This window comes from Erythrolamprus reginae, chromosome 2 (assembly GCF_031021105.1).
Source record: "Erythrolamprus reginae isolate rEryReg1 chromosome 2, rEryReg1.hap1, whole genome shotgun sequence".
Classification (NCBI taxonomy): domain Eukaryota; kingdom Metazoa; phylum Chordata; class Lepidosauria; order Squamata; family Dipsadidae; genus Erythrolamprus; species Erythrolamprus reginae.
In genome coordinates, this window is record NC_091951.1 from 180,047,459 (window position 1) to 180,068,038 (window position 20,580).

A 20,580-nucleotide genomic window follows, 5' to 3' on the forward strand; every position below is an offset into this window, starting at 1 on the left:
TCCCTTCCTCTTTTTTTTCTTAGATCCTTTTCTTTGCCAGTCAAATGAAGATCAACAGGAACCTTCCACCCTATTTGAGATGCCACACTTGCAGGTGGATGACCCAGTTTTCCAAAACCTGCTCACTGTTGAGAATATAAGAAGTGAGACTCTTGAAAATGATATGGACGATTTAATGAAGCTTTATGCTAAGGTAGAAGTAGGTCTGTGTCTGTAGGACATACACACACAATTTTCGACATGTTCTTAATTCTCCCCTTTCTTTCTTGCCTATAATATACAACAAAGAGCGTCGACATATAGGAAAATATACTCTGGTTTCTCTTAACTTCTCTGCACAAATCTTTGGATAAACGTTTCTCCCATAGATTGCTGCTATTTAACCATTTAACTTATTTCTTTTCTTAACAGCTATTTCTTTAATTGTGCCTGGATGAAGAGTTGGACAACCTCTGAAATTGTTCAGCTCTCCCTCCCTCCTTCCCATGCACACACACACCCTTACAGAATTCATGAAAGGTGAAATTGGTTGTTTTCCAAAAGGCTTGCATGTTGACTGACACTTGATTATACTTAGATCAAGTTAAGAAAAAGTCAAATAGCTCTTCATTTTGAATTACAGGGTTTGCAAAAAGCAAGTTTGGGAAAAGGAAATATAACTTAGTAGAATCTAGAAAAGTAGTGGGGGAGAAAAGAGACCCAGGAATATAAAAACAATGTGCTCATTCAATTATTTGAGTAAGATGGAGACCTTTTGAATTAATGGCTCCGCATCCATCTAATTTATTAGCAGGTGTGTTTTTGTTTTAATATAACAGTTGCTGCATATTGGAATTAGATTTACCATGACAGTAATCAATGACTTATATTGAGCTTTTATCTGTTTGCCTTGCCTCTCAGCTGTAAATTTGTAAATAAACAGTTGCTATAAAATATGGCTTTGGTCTGCATTCTTTCTGGGAAGATGAACCAGTCAAACTGTTGTGGAATTTCCCATTATTTGGAGAAGTAGCAAGGACCAACCAGATCAAACTGTACTTTGATAAAATTGAGCAAATACAAGCTGCATCCACACCAGCCCTTTCTTCAAATACATGTGTGTAAGTTTTGCTATTCTCTGCAACTCTGGGATATTTCTGCTTTTAATCACTCCTTTTATTTTAATAATTAAAATTACTTATTAGTAACTTTGACTATCGCTGTGTTGTATCTTTTTATTCTTGATGAATGTATTTTATTCTCCTTATGTACACTGAGAGCATATACACCGAAGACAAATTCCTTGTGTGTTCAATCACACTTGGCCAATAAATAATTCCGTTCTGTTCTGTTTTTTTTCTACTCTGTTCTGTTCTATTCTATTCTATTCTAATAAAAATATTCAGATCACTGTCAAATTCCTGGTTTTGGTATTTCTGTCCTGTCTCTGATAATAAATTGTAGGGGTGATGACATTGGCCTACTAGTGCAGCACAGATTTCAAAGCATTATTTCAATTTTTAAAACTCTTTAAAAAGTTTGGCAAATTCTGATTTATTATAAAGCATTGGAACTAGAAGTGTTATTGTGGGACACCACTGGGATAGGAAAGGTTCCAGGAAAGCATTGTAGGAGCCCAGGCTCTTCTATCAACAATGCCCCCATCATTCCCATAATCCCAACACTGTATAAAAGATACCAGCAAAAGCAGCTCAGTTACATTAACTTTGCACAGTGCAGCCCTGGATGAGTTCAGGCAACATTGTGCTCTGCCCCTTTAGGACATTAGAGGGGAGGGGGAAGTGTCTCACCTCTATGTGCTTTTTCCATTTATGGAATTGCCCCGACCCTCTGGAACCAGCTCCCCCCCCTTCCCCAGAGATCAAGACTGCCCCCACCCTCCTTGCCTTTCGCAAACTTCTTAAAACCCACCTCTGCCGTCAGGCATGGGGGGACTGAGATATCTCTCCTTGCCTATGTAGTTTTATGTATGGAATGTTGGTGTGTATTTTTTTATATATAAGGGGTTTTTAAAGTTTTTTTTTAATGTAAAATTGCTATTTTAAACCTTAATATTAGATTTGTTATTGTAATTGTTTTATCACTGCTGTGAGCCGCCCCGAGTCTACGGAGAGCGGCGGCATACAAATCTAATAAATAATAATAATAATAACTACACAAATATAGCTTTTTATTGCAGTCAATCATACAAAACACTTCTCATAATCCCTCAAAAAAGGGATGAACATACATTTTACATTGTAAATGAAAGTGTGAGGTTCTTGAGTGAATCCCCTCCACTTTTGATATTAAATAGTTGGCACTTAGTTTTCCTATATATATCCTTGGTCACCAGCACTGCTGTGCACGACAGGACTTGAGCCATATAAATAAAAATAAATACATTAAATAAGTATATTAAATAAATAAGAGCAAATAATGAACACACCCGGTTTCTCCCAAGTCACCCTCCCTCAACTTCTCTGTCTCCTTGATTTTTGTATTCCCAGGGAAGGGAATACCCCCCCCCCCCAAAAAAAAAACCCCGGCATTGTTCCAGCTCAGATATTCAATGCATCACAATGGGAAAAGACGCGGGCCACCAAAATTGCGAACAACTGCAGGCGCTGTAAGATGACATTCATTACAAGCTCTTTCTCCCATTCTTGCATTCTTTCAGCTGGGGCGCTGCTTTCAACCTGTACCTGGAGAAGAACATAAGTCAGATACGCATTTTATCCAATGGCCAAGGTTTCAGTCCTTGTGAATGCTCATCCCAGCAGTGTGTTTGGATGCTCGAGTGAGGGAAAATCATTTGGCACGGTTGGAACTGGTGATGAAACAGGGCTGTAAGAGGACGTTTGGAACTATGGGTCTTCTTGAGGAATTGACCTACTTCTTTGGTTTACAATGTGAAAGTGGCTATGAGAACAGTAGGGGTGTGAGGGATGTAACTTTACTCCTTGTAAAAATAAAGATCCTTTCCTAACGTTAATGCCTCAAGTAGTGACAACTAGTCCTTGCACTTGCATTGTGGCAGTGTCCCTGTAACCTCATAAACATACTTACTTTCCCAAGACGCTGCAACAAATTAGTCATAGCAGTCCGGAGCTCAGTTGTAGTAGTTGTCTTTGCATACTGTGTCAGGAGTTTCTGATACTTTTGAAGGCCCTCACGAATCTTCTCCAGACATGGCTAAGACAGAAAGAACAAAAGCTGATGGTCATTTTCATTTGATTCACAAACCAGACTTGGAGATCCTTCAGTAGAGGGTGCATCTTCAAAGCTACAGGCTTCCTTGTATGACCCTCCGTACTGGGTTGGGGAACTCTGTGTCATGGGTTGTTTTAACTCTACTCAATTTGGTGGGCTCAAGACCCAAAAGAGACAACAACACAAGTCCCTAGACCAGGGGTCTCCAACCTTGGCCGCTTTAAGACTTGAGGACTTCAACTCCCAGAATTCTGGAAGTTGAAGTCCGCAAGTCTTAAAGCGGCCAAGGTTGGAGACCCCAGCCCTAGACAACCCACAGAAGCACTTCAATACTATTAAACATTAAGCACTCTTCACAGCTACCTACTAGTACTCCTTGTGAGTACTTCTGGAGAAAAACATCCCATTCAAGTTGCTTTGGGCTACTCCACTCTCCTCCCTCTTCTCTTCATCCCTCTCTCCACACTCAGCTCTTATAGGCAACCTTGCCTTGCTAAGGTGAGGAAGCTTAAAGAGACAGGACAATAGCAGCACAAATGCTGGCCATCTTCTGGACAGCCGTTTTGCTCTTCCCCCCTGGTAAGAACAGAACTTGTACGATCATTTCCCTCCTCTACTCCCACACTCCTCATCCAATTTTAAAATGCCAGCCTCAAAGCTGCTTTTAAAATATATCCTTTAGAATGGCTGTTCTGCTTTTCTAATAATGGGGGGGGGGGTGGTTTCCTCCAGATGTGGCAACGTCTAAGATTCGTGGACTTCAACTTCCAGAATTCTGGGAGTGAGTTAAGTCCCCAAATCTTAAAAGTTGCCAAGTTTAGAGACCCTCACGAAATATGAATGCTGAAATCTGACTGGGGCTGCTTACTGAAGAAAATGAGATGATAGAAACATAGAAACATAAAAGATTGACGGCAGAAAAAGACTTCATGGTCCATCTAGTCTGCCCTTATACTATTTCTTGTATTTTATCTTAGGATGAATATATGTTGATCCCAGGCATGTTTAAATTCAGTTACTGTGGATTTACCAACCACGTCTGCTGGAAGTTTGTTCCAAGCATCCACTACTCTTTCAGTAAATGATGTGTATTAATTTTTCTCTGGTCATGCAAAATTGGAAACTTTAGTATTAGCCAGATTCTTCAGGCCACCTCATGAAGACTCTGAATGAGATGTGTTCTCTGCATACTGTATTTCAGTATCAAGCAAGTCACTTTTTAGGGAAATTTGGCATACCCTTGAAAATATTTTTATGCAGGAAATCTCCAGAGTTATCTTATCAGTGAGAGGAGCATCATATACATTTAATGAATAGAATGGAATGGAAGGGAACGGAACGGAACCACAGAACAGAAGAACATAATTCTTTCTTGGCCAAATGTGATTGGACAAAAGTAATTTGCCTCTGGTGTATAACCTCTCAGGGCACATATAAGCAGCATGTTAAATCGTGATCATAATCATAATTTTTCCTTAGAACAGAATTTAAGCACTATTGTTCTATTTTGTACAATTAAATTCATAATAATTGACATGTCTTCATAGTACCGTTCAGCCATTACTTAAGCCAGTGTTTCCCAACCTTGGCAACTTGAAGATATCTAGACTTCAACTCCAAGAATTCCCCTGCCAGCATTCGCTGGCTGGGGAATTCTGGGAGTTGAAGTCCAAGTATCTTCAAATTGCCAAGGTTGGGAAACACTGACTTTAGTAAATATAAAGTCTGTCTGTATAGCTATTATTTTTGTGCAGTCACAACTGGATGGTTTTAGAAACTCTCTACATCTCCAGTGGAGAAATGTTTTAAATGTATATTTTTAAAAACCCAGTTGTAGTCTTAATTGATTTCCAACTCTTCTTGTATTAGTTAAAAACCACCAAGTTTACAGAAATCACAGTCCTGTAGAATGAAGTTTTTTATTTTTTAATTTTTTTTAATTTTATTAATAGAGTTGAAAGGGACCGTTAGGTCATCGAGTCCAACCCCCTGCCTGAGCAGGAAACCCTACAGCACCCCAGCCAAATGGAAGTCCAATCTCCTCTTGAAGGTGTCCAGAGTTGGGGAGTTCACCACCTCCCCTGGCAGGCAGTTCCATTGGTTGATCGCTCTGACTGTCAGGAAGTTCTTCCTTATTTCCAGGTTGAATCTCTCCTTGGTCAGCTTCCAACCATTGTTCCTCGTCCGGCCCTCTGGTGCCCTGGGGAATAAAGAGACCCCCTCCTCACCGTGGCAACCCCTCAAGTATCTGTACACTGCTGTACTGTATTGTTTTACTGTTTGTGACCTTTTTAAGCTTTTCAGTACGGCTTGATTTGGATAGAAACAATTACCGTGTTATCCTTGCCCAAGGAATCTGGATCACAGTGATGACTGCATTCAATCGGCGGAGGAAATGAAATGTTTAATGACGTTTCCTGGGGGAGGGGGAGAATAGATGTAAATAAATGTAAAGATGTACATTGAGCATACTTGAAACAAAAATAAATCTTGGGATACACCCATCCCTACCCTATGCATCTTTAATCTTGTTCACCTGGGGTTTTTTTTGTTTTGAAATTATATTGAGTACAAAATGTCTGTCCTCCACCAGAAGCCATTTTTCAAGCATTTGGATTTAGATATGTGCAAATTTAAATGATCCCTTCCAGGTCTACATTTCTGATCTTTTTTGAGTAGGACTCGGGAGACAGAAGCTCACATGATCCTAGAACTTTGAGCCAAACACACTTTCAGACCAATCCACTTCACAAATATGATGGTCATAAGATGAGAGGAGACCCTCTCCCAAAATTACAGCTTGCTTGAGTTCTCAGAAAAAAAGGCAGGCTAAAATGTAATAAATGATTAGACTAACAAAGATCAAATGGAAAATGTGAGCAAGATAGTTTAATTTCAGCAGTTCTAAGAAATGGGGCCTTGTCACATCTGTGGGCTGTGACAGTTTAAGAAAAACTGAATACAAAATGTAGTCTTTCATAGGAGCCTAATAATCTGCCTCTGAATCTAGTCACAAGGGACAAATTAACAGACCTAGAGAGATGGATGTATACAAGTGATCAGAAAAAGAAAAATAGGACTCAGATGACAACTCAAAGATGAATCCAAATTGGTCTTGAAAATTGGTAGGGCAAGAAGCTTAGTATGTTTTTCATCATTCCTATCATCCTTTCCCTCCCACTTAGGACTATATGATGGTAACTTGTTGCTTGTATCCTAAGATTTTTATTAATATTGATTGTTTCTTAATTGATTATTTGACCCCTATGACAATCATTGTGTTGTACCACATGATTCTTGACAAATGTATCTTTCTTCTATGTACGCTAAGAGCATCTGCACCAAGACAAATTCCTTGTGTGTCCAATCACACTTGGCCAATAAAATTCTATTCTATTCTATTCTAGTCTAGTCTATACAGTGATATTTTAGAACTTAAGAACTTAATTCGGTCCGTGACCAGGTTCTTAAGTAGAAACGTTCTTAATTAGAAGCAATTTTTCACATAGGAAACAATGTAAAAGCAAATAATGCGTGCAAACCCATTAGGAAAGAAATAAAAGCTCAGAATTTGGGTGGGAGGAGGAGGAAGAAGAAGAGAAGGACAGTCGCTGCCAAAGGAAGAAGGTGAGGTGAGGAGATTGAAAAAAATCCAAAACTTTAAGGTTTTAAAAAAAGGGACTCTGAGGCAGCGAGGAGGAGCACGTGCCTCCCATACACCAGGCGTGAGACTGCCTCCCATACACTGCGCCAGAGAGAGAAACCCAGGCAGGTGAGAGGAGGGAACCTCCTACTCCTTTGACTGAAAAGCGGCTGCTGCTACTACCTGCTTCCTCTTCCTTCCCATGCTGAAGGGCTCCCCTCTCCTCTCGCTCGCTCGCTTTGTACCCGCCACCTTCAGTGTGGTGACTCCTTGGTTTGGCTGAAGCCGAGCTGATCAGGCCAGGGCAAAGCGCCCCCTTTTGCCTTTCCACACCCAGATGCTCCAGGGGGCAACCTCGCGCTGGGTGTATGGGAGGCAGCACAAGGGAGTCACCACAAGCCCAGAGAAAGGAAAATGCTTCATTCGCTCTGGACTGCCAAAGCCTCCTTAAGCGCCATCGAAAGGCTCCTGTGGGAGCCCAGAATTAAAGGGGGAATGGCAGGAAACTGGCCGGGCCTTCGTGCCGCTCTTAAATTTCCTGGGAAATTTTTCCGGGCTTGGTTTTTTAAGTAGAAAATGGTTGATAAAAATCTTGAACACCCGGTTCTTATCTAGAAAAAAATCTTGAACACCTGGTTCTTATCTAGAAAAGTTCTTAAGTAGAGGCGTTCTTAAGTAGAAGTACCACTGTATTTGCTCTTCACCGAGGCCTACGATAAGGGAGGAGACCTTGACTATATCATACTTGCTATATTTTTCTTCATTTTTTAATGTTTTATTGTAATTGCTTGGTTGGTTATATGTAATTTCTTGGTTGGTTATAAAGGTCGTAAGTTGAGAATTACATGTATCTTTCAAGAAGATAGTTGATGCAGGTGAACTTAGGGGAATCTACTAACCCCTTCTCTTAATTTTCCCCACATTAAATGTGAAAGCACAGCTATCTTATCTAATACTGAATGTAACCAAGAACTGATTTAGCAATGCCTCAGCTACAGATGAACCTCAGGCACCTAAAATTCATTTTACCTCAGATTCATGAGGCCTGAATATTTTCAGTTACACTACATCAGTGTGGCTAAGCATTGGGAAAAGGATGTTTTTTCCCCTTAGTCATGTGAACACAGGGGCAACCATGCTGCAATTCTAGAGTAACAAGTACGGAAAAAACAGCAGTTGCATCAGAACGTGGTTTCAAAATGAAAAGCAATAAGATCGAATATGAAACTTTTTAAAATACATATTAAGTTGCAGGTTGAAAATATTGGAATCAGATTTATTTCATAGGGGATGAGGATGTTCTAGAAACAAGCAAAAGTGGTTGAGATTTTCAGTAAACCATTTTACGTGAAAATATTTCGGAATGGCTTTCTCAATGTTTGCTGTCAGATTTTGGATTTTGTTTCACTTCATCAGATGTGCTGATGGATGTACAATATTGGGAATTCTATTCTGTATTCACTCTTGGTTACATAGGGTATTGATGTCCTTTCACATTTAAAATTAAAATTAAAATTTCCCCTTTCACGGGAAAAATTAAGGGAAGCGGTTAGTAGATTCCCCTAACATCACTTGCATCAACTATCTTGAAGGATACAGGTAGTTCTCAACTTACGACCATTTATTTAGGGACATTCAAAGCAAAAACAGCACTGAAGTGTGGTCCTCACACTTACGACCATTGAGGCCAGCCCATGATCACGTGATCAAAATTTGCCCATTTAGCAGCTGTTCATGTATTTAAAGCATTTATGGCATCCCAGGATCACGTGATCATCTTTTGCGACCTTCACAGCCAACTTTTGACACCCATAAATAATGGGAGAAGTCGGATTTGCTTAATGGCCAGATGATTCATTTATAACAACTTCAGTGATTCGGTTAACGATTTTGGCAAAAATGATCTTAAAACTGGGCACAGCTCACTTAACAACTACCTCGCTTAGCAACAGAAATTGTGGTCCCACTGACTGCCTGTATCTATCAAAGCCACTTACAGTGTTCCCTCGATTTTCGCGGGGGATGCATTCCGAGACCGCCTGCGAAAGTCGAATTTCCGCGAAGTAGAGATACGGAAGTAAATACACTATTTTTGGCTATGAACAGTATCACAAGCCTTCCCTTAACACTTTAAACCCCTAAATTACAATTTCCCATTCCCCTAGCAACCATTTAGATTATTACTCACCATGTTTATTTATTAAAGTTTATTTTAAAAAATGTTTTTTAAAGGCAGATGAAAGATTGGCAATGACATATGACGTCATTGGGCGGGAAAAACCGTGGTATAGGGGGGAAAACTGTGAAGTATTTTTTAATTAATATTTTTGAAAAACCGTGGTATAGACGTTCCACGAAGTTCGAACCCGCGAAAATCAAGGGACCACTGTACTGAGTTACCAGTTTAGAAGGACAGTAGATTAGGAAAGGACAAAACAGACAGAAAGAAAGGGAATAAACTATTACTCTGTGGCTATCATCCATTTGCAGGGGCTAGCAGAAGAGTGAGGGAGCTCCTATTCTTAAGCAGGTGTCTTTGTGGTTCATGGAAGACAACAAGAACCATATTTTCACCCCCCCAACTGGTCCTAGATTAGGTGACAGAGGGGCTTGTGTGGATATTTGAAAATTAGTTGTGTGGAAATTAGGTTTCCTTTTCTGCAGTCCAAGTTAAAATAACCAGGGAGGATTGATGAAGAATGAATGAATGAATGAAAGAAAGAAAGAAAGAAAGAAATGAATGAATGAATGAATGAATTGGAGGATGAGGGTGAGGAAGAGGAAGCAAAAGACGGAGAGAGAATGAGGCAAAAGGTCTGCCTGGCAACCTAAAATTGGCAACAGGGCTGCCAATTCTATCCTCAGCTTAGAAACATAGAAACATAGAAGTCTGACGGCAGAAAAAGACCTCATGGTCCATCTAGTCTGCCCTTATACTATTTTCTGTATTTTATCTTAGGATGGATATATGTTTATCCCAGGCATGTTTAAATTCAGTTACTGTGGATTTATCTACCACGTCTGCTGGAAGTTTGTTCCAAGGATCTACTACTCTTTCAGTGAAATAATATTTTCTCATGTTGCTTTTGATCTTTCCCCCAACTAACTTCAGATTGTGTCCCCTTGTTCTTGTGTTCACTTTCCTATTAAAAACACTTCCCTCCTGAACCTTATTTAACCCTTTAACCTATTTAAATGTTTCGATCATGTCCCCCCCTTTTCCTTCTGTCCTCCAGACTATACAGATTGAGTTCATGAAGTCTTTCTTGATAAGATTTATGCTTAAGACCTTCCACCATTCTTGTAGCCCATCTTTGGACCCGTTCAATTTTGTCAATATCTTTTTGTAGGTGAGGTCTCCAGAACTGAACACAGCTTCATTGTGTGATTGCTTTCTATGGCAGGACATATGCTGGGAGAAGCATAACAATACTGTTTTAACACTGACTACAGTATATATAGAGGGTATAAGGAATATTTTAACAATTAAAGAGGCATCTTTATGTTGGCATTTAGAGGCTATAAGAAGTAGCCCTCAACTGGAGCCAATTCGTGGCAAGTGTGAATTTTAAGACATTCCCAATCCCTGCTTGATTTTCTTCATACTAGGATAATGCTTCAAGCCTGGTCTCAGCTCTTGTCAATTTTCCCATGAAATGTCCCTTTCTGTCAATAGCTCAATTGGAAGTTGCCTTGCCTTTATCTTGCTTCTTTCCTTAGTGAAGGGATGTGTAAAGAGCCCAGGCTGACAGGCAGCTGAACCTTCCAATAATTGACAACTCTAACATCATTAAACATGAAATCCAAATTAATCATCATCATAGCTATAACTGATGCTAGAAACATGCAAGTACATTAAATAAAACGATACGTTGCTTCTGACCTGACTTCAACCAACGAAGGAGGGGGGGGGGGAGATTCAATTTGGAGCCTTTTACTCTTGTATGTCTCCTGCTCCGGAAGATGCCACACACCTCAGCCTTAGGCTAAGGAAAACTCTTCCAGAAATTCAAACCAAGCATGATCTCCGGATCAGGAGAAGATGCACTTAACTTTTCACACACCTTTCAAGCTCTTAAATGAAATTGGGCACTTCGTGACTGCTATTTGCACTGCAGGAAAGAAAATGCCCATTGGAGAATTTTCAGATGCGATATGAATTTTCCAGATCCAAATCCCAACCCCACTCTTAAAACTGCTAAGGCCATCTCTTTGCAACTGCCCTTTAAGTCATTTCTTTGCTCAACCAGAGTTTATTAAATAAAGTACAACTCACTGGTTTGGCAGAACATGGTAAATCATGAACCACAGCTTGCAAGAACTACAGAGATGCATCCAAGGTTTTCCGTTTAGTGCCTAACCTCAACTTGGGAGACGCCCCACCGTGACGCCCCACCATAAAATTCTGGTCCCATCCATATCACTCAATGGAGAAGAAAGCTTGGTCATTTCCAACTACTAAACCCAAGTGAACATTTCAATTTGCCAAAAGGTATTAAGAAAAACCTACATCATTATACGCATGATGAAGTTCTCCCTATCACTGCATCCTTTTTCTCTGCCTGGGATTTGGTCCCACCACCTTCTGTGAAGAAGTCAAAGCATTCTCCTACTCACCACTTTAGTCACGTTCAGCTTCTGCAGGTTGCTGAGAATCACTTCTGAAGCAGCTTTGCAACCCCGCCAATCTATACCCCTTTTCCCGGAGGGGTTTCCTCTGGAAGGAGTAACTAGGAGGAGGAGACAAAGAAAGTTGCTCTGCAAGAGATGCCCTGCGCTGAGCATCATCTCTGAAGATTTTAGACTGAACTTGAAATGATGCTGGAGGACCTTGTTTGATACTGGGAGTCAGAGGAACCAGGATCATATTTATCTTGCTGCTATAGGTGACTCAGGCATATAGCGGGGAATTCCAATTTCCACCCCTGGGGAGACAGGTGGGGGTAGTATTACAAGTGTACTGATGTCAGGGATCAGTGTGGCTTGATATGGCCAACAATTAGGGTGACAGAGCTGAGTCCACCAGAAAAGCAGAAGTGATACCCATTTTTGGGCTCTCCAAAGATCAGTAACCTCAGAGATCAGCTCATTTGCCTAATGATGCCTTTGGGCAAATCATAAATCCCCATTTCTCTCCCTACCTGTAAACATAAACACAGAGAAAAAACCCATAGTGTTTTTTGTGATCCCTGCGAATATTTTTATCAGAATTAGAAAATGATTGTGGGAGATGAAAACAAGAATCTAATCTCCTGCCCTCCGACTGACATTAACGCAGAAGATCTTTGGTTTCTCCTTGGGGAATCAAATGATTTTCTATCAACCTCAATTTACATTATTAAATGTTTAAGTTTTTTCTCGGTTCAAAAAAAAGAATGAAATTTAGCAATCTGAGTTAAGAAAGTAGATAAACATACAGTGAGTGTCTCCAGAGAATTTCTAGAGTGTCCAGAACACTAGACAGAAAGAGAAGAATCTAACAGTTCTTCTCGAAACTAAATTGACAAAACTTCAGCGTCCAAAAAATCAGAATCTATCTTATACATATCATACAGTTGTATGTACAGTTATAACTCATACAGTTCATAAATACAGTCAAGCAAAAGAGGCAAAAAAGTCACCTGCTCTCTCCACGCGTGGGTGCGTGCGTGTGTGTGTTTCATCTCTTTTTCTAAAGTGGTTATTAGAATGGATCTCTCTTCCAGGACAATTCCATAATTATTTCCAAAAACTACAGTAACTATTTTTAAACAATTCTGTCTCAAAAAGAGAAAGCACTTGTAAAGATCTCTATCTCGAATGAGGGGGAAAAAGGAAGAAAATGAAGGATAAACCCAGATAATTGCCTGAATTTACACAGCGCACTAAACCATAGTTTGTTTTGTTTTGCTTTACTTTGTTTTGTTTGTTTTATTTAAAGCTTTGTTTTGTTTTGTTTTGTTATTTTCATCCTGACTTTCTTATTTTTATAAATAACTCAAAGCAGCGAAAATACCCAATGCTCCTTCTGTTTTCCTCACAACAACAACAGCCCTGTGAGGCAGGTGGGCTGAGTGAGAGTGACTAGCCCAAAGTTACCCAGTTGGTTTTCAGACTAAGGTGAGACTAGAACTCATGGTCTCTTGGTTTTTCACCTGATGGCTTCACCTCTGGCTCTTTAAACAATTTTAACATTGTGTGCTTGTTTGTTTGTTTGTTTGTTTATTAGATTTATGTGCCACCCACCACATCTAGAGATTAAATAAACTATAGTAGCCTTCTTCATACCTTGTCCATAAAAAGCTATGACTTATAAATCAGAAAACATAGAAACATAGAAACATAGAAGTCTGATGGCAGAAAAAGACCTCATGGTCCATCTAGTCTGCCCTTATACTATTTCCTGTATTTTATCTTACAATGGATATATGTTTATCCCAGGCATGTTTAAATTCAGTTACTGTGGATTTACCAACCACGTCTGCTGGAAATTTGTTCCAAGGATCTACTACTTTTTCAATGAAATAATATTTTCTCACGTTGCTTTTGAGCTTTCCCCCAACTAACTTCAGATTGTGTCCCCTTGTTCTTGTGTTCACTTTCCTATTAAAAACACTTCCCTCCTGAACCTTATTTAACCCTTTAACCTATTTAAATGTTTTGATCATGTCCCCCCTTTCCCTTCTGTCCTCCAGACTATACAGATTGAGTTCATTAAGTCTTTCCTGATACGTTTTATGCTTAAGACCTTCCACCATTCTTGTAGCCCGTCTTTGGACCCGTTCAATTTTGTCAATATCTTTTTGTAGGTGAGGTCTCCAGAACTGAACTTACAAAAAGATATTGACAAAATTGAACGGGTCCAAAGACGGGCTACAAAAAAGTTTGATATATACATCACAGTAAGACAAAAACAAACAAGAGCTATTAAGGAGATCTGTGAATCTGTATATGGGAAGAATTCATGAGGCATGGGCTGCAGGCAAATGTCAGAAACATTCCTGTATCCAGCCTCTATCCTTATTCTGCCATGATGTAAAGCTTCTTGAAGATATATGAGGCTTTGTCCACCATTCCTTTGGGGGTAAATCAGGTAGCCGATGCTAGAGACAAAAAGGAAACTGAGGCATGAGAGGCAGGATAGGGGACAGTAAATGACATGCGAATATTAGCTCAATATTGAGTCGATAGCAGTGGCCAAAGTGGTCTTGAAATCTAATGAGGTGGCTAAAAGAGAATTATTTCCTTTGTCCTGCTTGCAATGCCTGTGCATCTAGTCAGCAGAACTCTTCTCAGGTGGGCAGAAATAAAGTCAGCGTTACTTCAGGAAAAGTAGCTGACGAAATGGGATTCCCGAGAAAGCCTTAGAAGAGTGGCCTCCAACGCAGCTTGATTGGAAGTACAAAGTTGTGAAAGGAAAACAGAAGGAAACAAACAAAAATTATATTCCTTTCATACTTTTTATTAAAATTGTTCTTTAGAAAAATAAAGATCTAGTTTCTCTCAGTGGATAGTAGCTCTTCTTTGTTGTCTGGTGCAGTGTTTCCCAACCTTGGCAACTTGGAGATAGTTGGACTTCAACTCCCAGAATCCCCCAGCCAGCGAATGCTGGCTGGGGGATTCTGGGAGTTGAAGTCCAAGTATCTCCAAGTTGCCAAGGTTGGGAAACACTGGTCTACTGTACAAGTAGCCCTCAATATACGGCCACAGTCGAGTCTAAAAATCCAGTTGCCAAGAAAGACAGTTGTTAAGTGAGTTTTGTCCCATTTTACGACCTTTCTTGCCAATGTTGTTAAGTGAATCATTGCAATTGTTAAATTAGTGACAGGATTGTTAAGCAAATCTGCCTTCCCCATTGACTTCGCTTGTCAGAAGGCCGCAAACAACGATCGCATGATCCTGGGACACTGCCGCCATCATAAATATGAACCAATTGCCAAATGCCTGAATTTTGATTATATGGGGTCATCAGTCACTTTTTTCAGTAGGGTTGTAACTTTGAACAGTTACTAAATGAACTGTTTTGAATTGAGGGCTACCTGTATTTATTTGTTTGTTTGTTTCTTCATTCGACTTCTATGCCGCCCAGTCTCGAAGGACTCAGGGTGGCATTGATTACTGGTATGTGGTTATGCTTGGATTAGTCTCACCCAAGTCTCTTAAAGTGCCCTAAAGGAAACCTCTTCTGAGAATGGAGTCTTCTTCGGCCTCCAAAACCATTCATTTATTCCACTTTTCCCCACCGTAGGCTTTTTCCCATTGAGTCACCACAAAACCATACTGGTGTGACATTTGATGTCCCACCGTCAGTTCCTGTCCAGCCTCTGGGTTTTTTATTCTGACTAGCTGATGAATGGCGTTCTTCATATTTTGTGCCCCCATTGTATGATCTTTGCTGGATTTCTCGGAGGTTTTCGTTTCTTTTCGTTTCGTTTTATCTGCTCTGCTGGAGGAAGGCGGCAGACCATAGAGATAGAGCGTGATTAGAATGGCGGCAGGCAAGAAAGATCAGAGTGCTGAGTTGTCCAATTTAAAACCTCTGATACAACCAAGGCCTAATAAATGGCTCAGTACGACTTGACCCCTTTAGTACGAGTCCAACTCCCTGTGACTCTGCGTGAGTCCTTGTTCTGAACTTCTATGATGCAATTCACAACAAGTAATGTAAAACCTGTAGAAAAAACAGCAACTTCCTCTCCTGATCTGTGCGGCGAGGCAGTCCAACTCAGTGCAGATAACTCAGCTGGTTGGAAGAAGGCAAGGAAAGAAAAAAAAGGCATCACGCAGAGAAACAGCAGGCAACGGCACCGTCAACAGATGCTTTACTTTTGCGGCATGCAACATTTAATTATTATCACGGCAGAGCAGCCATTCTTTTGCAATGCGCCACTGTATTTTGCCAGGTTGGGAATAAATGATTTAAAACTCCCAAGAAAGGGAATCCAGACACTTTGATTGTCAGTCTTGCCTATTAGGTGTTTTGTGTGGATTCCCACACTCATTCACCACCTCTCTCCCAGGGATTCTCAACCTGGCTGGGGAATTTCTGTGAGTTGAAGTCTATATACCCCACTTCCCTGAAAATAAGCCCTATCCCAAAAATAAGCCCTAGCATGTGTTTACGTGTACACCTATTATAAGCCCTTCCTCCAAAACAAACCCTACTTAAGAGCCTGCACAATCAGCTGGCTGCCCATTCCATGGTGCCATGCCAACAAGGTGAGGTGGGTGTGGAGTTGCCCGACGTGCCCCACACACCAGCTTACCTCAGAGCCCCCACAGCCAGGCCATCTACACCCCGACACCTGCATTCTGGCAGCAGCACCAACAGCCATATGCAGCAGGAGACCATGTGGCCACTGCCCCACTTCTACTGCTCGCTCACAGCCTCAATGGAACATGAGGACAAGTGAGGTGTGATGGTGCTGCAGCGGTGAAGTGAGACAGGTGTCAGTGCGTGGATGGTCTGGCTGCTATCGCCCTGATATCCTGCTGTAGCCGCCATCGCCGCAAAGTGAGGCAGGTGTTGGGACATGTGTGGCCTGGCTGTGGGGGCTCTGAGGTAAACCAGAGCAGGCTGCAGCTCCACCCCTCCCCAATTTGGAGTGGCAGCACAGCCATACTGTTAAATACAAGAAGCAGGAGAACACTCCGCTGTCTGCATTGGCTGCCGATCAGTTTCCGGTCACAATTCAAAGTGTTGGTTATGACCTATAAAGCCCTTCATGGCATCGGACCAGAATATCTTCGGGACCGCCTCCTGCCGCACGAATCCCAGCGACCGGTTAGGTCCCACAGAGTAGGCCTTCTCCGGGTCCCGTCGACTAAACAATGTCGTCTGGCGGGACCCAGGGGAAGAGCCTTCTCTGTGGGGGCCCCGACCCTCTGGAACCAGCTCCCCCCTGAGATTAGGACTGCCCCCACCCTCCCTGCCTTTCGTAAACTCCTTAAGACCCACCTTTGCCGTCAGGCATGGGGGAACTAAAACACCTCCCCCTTGCCCATGTTGTTTTGTTGATTGATTGACTGTGTGCCTGTTTTTTATATATACTGTTTTTTTATGAGATTATTAATTTAAATTGGAACTGGATGGGTGGGCATTGGATTTGGTATTGTGTACTGTACTGTTTTTTATTATTGTTGTGAGCCGCCCCGAGTTTGCGGAGAGGGGCGGCATATAAATCCAATAAACCTAAACCTAAACCTAACAATAACGGAACAACCTACCAGCGGACGTTGTGAACTCCAACACTCTGTACATTTTTAAGAGAAGATTGAACTGCCACTTGACTGGTGTGCTATAGGGTTCCTGCTTGGGCAGGGGGTTGACCTTGATGGCCTTCATGGTCCCTTTCAACTCTAACAATAAATAAATAACAACTCTTTATTAGAATAGGAACGGCAGCAACTCGGAACACAGCAAAGCAACAGAACTTATACAGCAAGAAAAAGAACGCCTCAGCAATTGCCTGACAACTCTTTTATAGTAGCTGTCAGGCATGACAACCAATCAGGGCTCGAGAAACTCCCGCTTCCTGAACTGACCAATCGGGGGAACTCTGGCTGTTGCTACGGTCGCATCACGTGCCACAAGGCCTCCTGCCGCACCGTGAGAAAACAGAAGAAATGGGCCTCCCATACATGGGGGGGGGGAAGATGCCCCCTGAAAATACCCCCTAGTGCTTACTTTGGGGCCCAAAAGAAAAATAATACCCAATCTTATTTTCGGGGGTGGGCCCACCTGCAGGTTGTTACTACCAGTTCACCCAAACCAGTCCAAACTGGCTGAATAGCACCCTTGGTATTAGTGTAATTGAGACAAGAATCAATTAAACTGTTTCATGAAATTGCATCAATAAGGACTGCCATCAAAATGATCACATGTTATACCTATGTCAAGGAAGAACCTCTTTGTCACTTCAATGACATATTTTTGACAACAGCAATATAGAGATAGATCCCCATTGCCTTCTTTAGGAATTTTTTTTTTAACCTATGGCCCTGGAATTGCCTGGTGATCTCCCATCCAAGTATGAACCAGGTTCAACTGTACTTAGCTTTTTCATATTCAGTCTTTGTTCACTAAGAAATATGATACTAATCCATTACAAAAATACAGAATTGATTATTTTTATATTGTGCTATAATTAAGTACCTTTATCTATCTCCTTGAAATGTATGGAAATACCAACAGAAAATATTAGATAGAAAATCGTTGGCCAAGTAGATCTCAATTGTGCTTTAAAAGAAAGCTTAGATGTGTAATGAATGAGTAGTGAATTAAGGTTATTTTATTGTAATGTTTTAATATTGGATAGAGTAAAGGTATGTGAGAGGTCTAAGAATATGTAAGATATTATAAGTTTGTAGAGTCCTCTAGAGGCAGAAAGAGATACAAGAACCTCCATTGAATGATCACAAGAAAGTAATAAAGAAATAATCTGTATATGTTTGATAAATAAGCATTGATTTTATTTATTATTTATTTATTATTTGGATTTGTATGCCGCCCCTCTCCAAAGACTCGGGGCGGCTCACAGCAAGTAGTACAAATCATAAATAATCCAATCAGTTAAAAATATTTAAAGCTTTAAAAAACCCCATATACTAACTAACAGACACACACACAAGCATACCATGTATAAATTAAACATGCCCAGGGGGAGATGTTTCAATTCCCCCATGCCTGACGGCAAAGGTGGGTTTTGAGGAGTTTACGGAAGGCAGGAAGAGTAGGGGCAGTTCTAATCTCTGGGGGGAGTTGGTTCCAGAGAGCCGGTGCCACCACAGAGAAGGCTCTTCCCCTGGGGCCCACCAACCGACATTGTTTAGTTGACGGGACCCGGAGAAGGCCCACTCTGTGGGACCTAATCGGTCGCTGGGATTTGTTGCGTTTGAAACAATGCATCATTTTTTTGTATTTTGGAGAAAATAAAAATTTCATATACTGAAAAAAAAAGCTACAATGCATCATTTTTTTTGTATGTTGGAGAAAATAAAAAATTCATATACTGAAAAAAAATAAGCTTGACTACACTGGAAGAAAAATAATCAGCAGAAAAACAAACATTCTTCTCCCTTGATAGAACTGTGTTCAACTCCAATTTTATGGAATATATGGTGATGTTTGTTAATATATTCTCTCCACTTCTCAATTGGCTTTAATTTATTTTATTTCCTGAACTATGGACAATTCAAATGATAGACCCCATATAAACAGTGTTTTACTATCTAGGCAGTCTGAAAACATGTCTGTCACACAATTGATGTCAAGGGTGTGCTTCAAAGGTGGGTTCCTCCCAGTTCAGACCAGATCGCCATTAGCAACAGGCTGGTGACGTAATTTTGGCGTCACGGATCCAGTTCTGTCTGTGCTAGTCTCTGTGTGCCATCTTTTCTTTTGGAATGTTCTGGATTTTTTCCTCCTCATGGCTTCTCCTCATCCTCTGCTTTGAAAAAAGCTCTCTCGCTCCCCCCTCGGGTTAATACCGACCTTTATTTTTTCGTGTTTCGTGCTGAAACCACCTTCTGAGCATGCCCAGAAGTGAAATCGCCTGAGGGGATTGTCGTGGTGCACGCTGGTAGTGAAGGTAAGTGGAACTCACCCCTGGTGTGCTTAACATCAGCCCTCCCACTGGAAGTGTTCCAACAATATTACGTTTCTGGGGGAGTGCAAATAACTGACATCCTGTTCCAGCCACATGTATGGTTGTAATCGAATGAATGTGGGTGATTATTTTTAAATAAACTGGGTTTTATATATCTGGTCTGAGTCCTCGGAGAGGGGCGGCATACAAATCTAATAAATAATAATAGTATTAGATTTAGATTAGTTTTAACTGTTGGATTTCTTACACGTTCCTTTTTTGTATTTATCCCTGTGTCTACGGAAAAGGGCGGCCTATAAATCCAAAGAATAAATAATAAACAAATAATATAACTAACAATCTGACTTGGTCTCTTCATACATTATCTTTAAGGAAGTGTGCAAGGCAGGGTTTGCATTTCCTGCATCAGATGAGGAGAGCACATATTTCTCCTTCTGTCCTGACCACTTTTTACAGAGGCCTGACTGAGAGCATTTTTAACAAACGACAACACTGTTTGGTTTGATGGTCGCAGTGCCTCAGATAGGAGGTTCATACAGAGAGCGTTAAGAACAGATTATAGGAAGTTTGCTTCCCGTTATCCAGGATACCGTTTATAAGCGCTATGTGCTTAGAGTTCAAAGTATTGTTAGAGGTCCCACACACCCAGGGGTGTGCAGCAGGCAGGACGGGGTGGAACACAGTTCCACCGGCGGAAATGTAGATGTGTGCGCAATTCCAGCTGATCGGTGGTTGTCACTTCCTGGATTACTGATCTCGGCTTGGCTCTCCTTTTTCCCCCTGCTGCTGCTGCTGCGTCTGTGCTCCTTGCTTTTTTCCTCTTTCCTCCTTCCTGGCCTCGGACGAGCTTCCTTCTCTCCTGCCCGGCTCTCCTCCAGCCTCACGCAGTCACTTCCCTCCTGAAGTGCAAGCAGAAAGCGTGGGTGGAAGCGGCACTGGCAGCATTTATACTTCTGGGCAGCACCCGTTCACCTAGCTACCCAGCCTGAGCTGGGGAGGGCGACTCAGGAAGGAGAGCGCAGAAAACACAAAGCAAATTGTCACCCAGCGAGCAACACTGGTAAGGTTATAAGTTGAGGACTTTACAGTTCACTTGAACGATGATAATCGTTCAAGCCACTCCCACCTGATCACATGGCCGTCAAGCCACTCGTACCC

At 41.3% G+C, this 20,580-nt stretch overlaps 2 protein-coding genes across 4 annotated transcripts in view; one reads left to right on the top strand and one right to left on the bottom strand.

Moving 5' to 3' along the window:
* Positions 1 to 933, top strand: part of STAT2 (signal transducer and activator of transcription 2) — a 56,784-nt gene extending 55,851 nt beyond the window's left edge. For all 3 annotated transcript variants that reach the window (XM_070740559.1, XM_070740561.1, XM_070740560.1), the window contains exon 24: positions 24 to 933. In XM_070740559.1, coding sequence (XP_070596660.1) covers positions 24 to 217 — 194 coding nt within the window. In that variant the 3' untranslated portion in view covers positions 218 to 933. The remainder of the gene's footprint in view (positions 1 to 23) is intronic.
* Positions 934 to 2,532: 1,599 nt separating this feature from the next.
* Positions 2,533 to 16,319, bottom strand: IL23A (interleukin 23 subunit alpha). Its single transcript, XM_070736778.1, has 6 exons — positions 16,189 to 16,319; positions 15,058 to 15,257; positions 11,453 to 11,565; positions 5,526 to 5,609; positions 3,049 to 3,174; positions 2,533 to 2,684 (listed from the first exon to the last, which is right to left on the bottom strand). Exons 1-6 carry the CDS (start codon positions 16,317 to 16,319, stop codon positions 2,541 to 2,543), a joined length of 798 nt encoding a protein of 265 aa, XP_070592879.1. The 3' UTR covers positions 2,533 to 2,540.
* Positions 16,320 to 20,580: the final 4,261 nt, after the last annotated feature.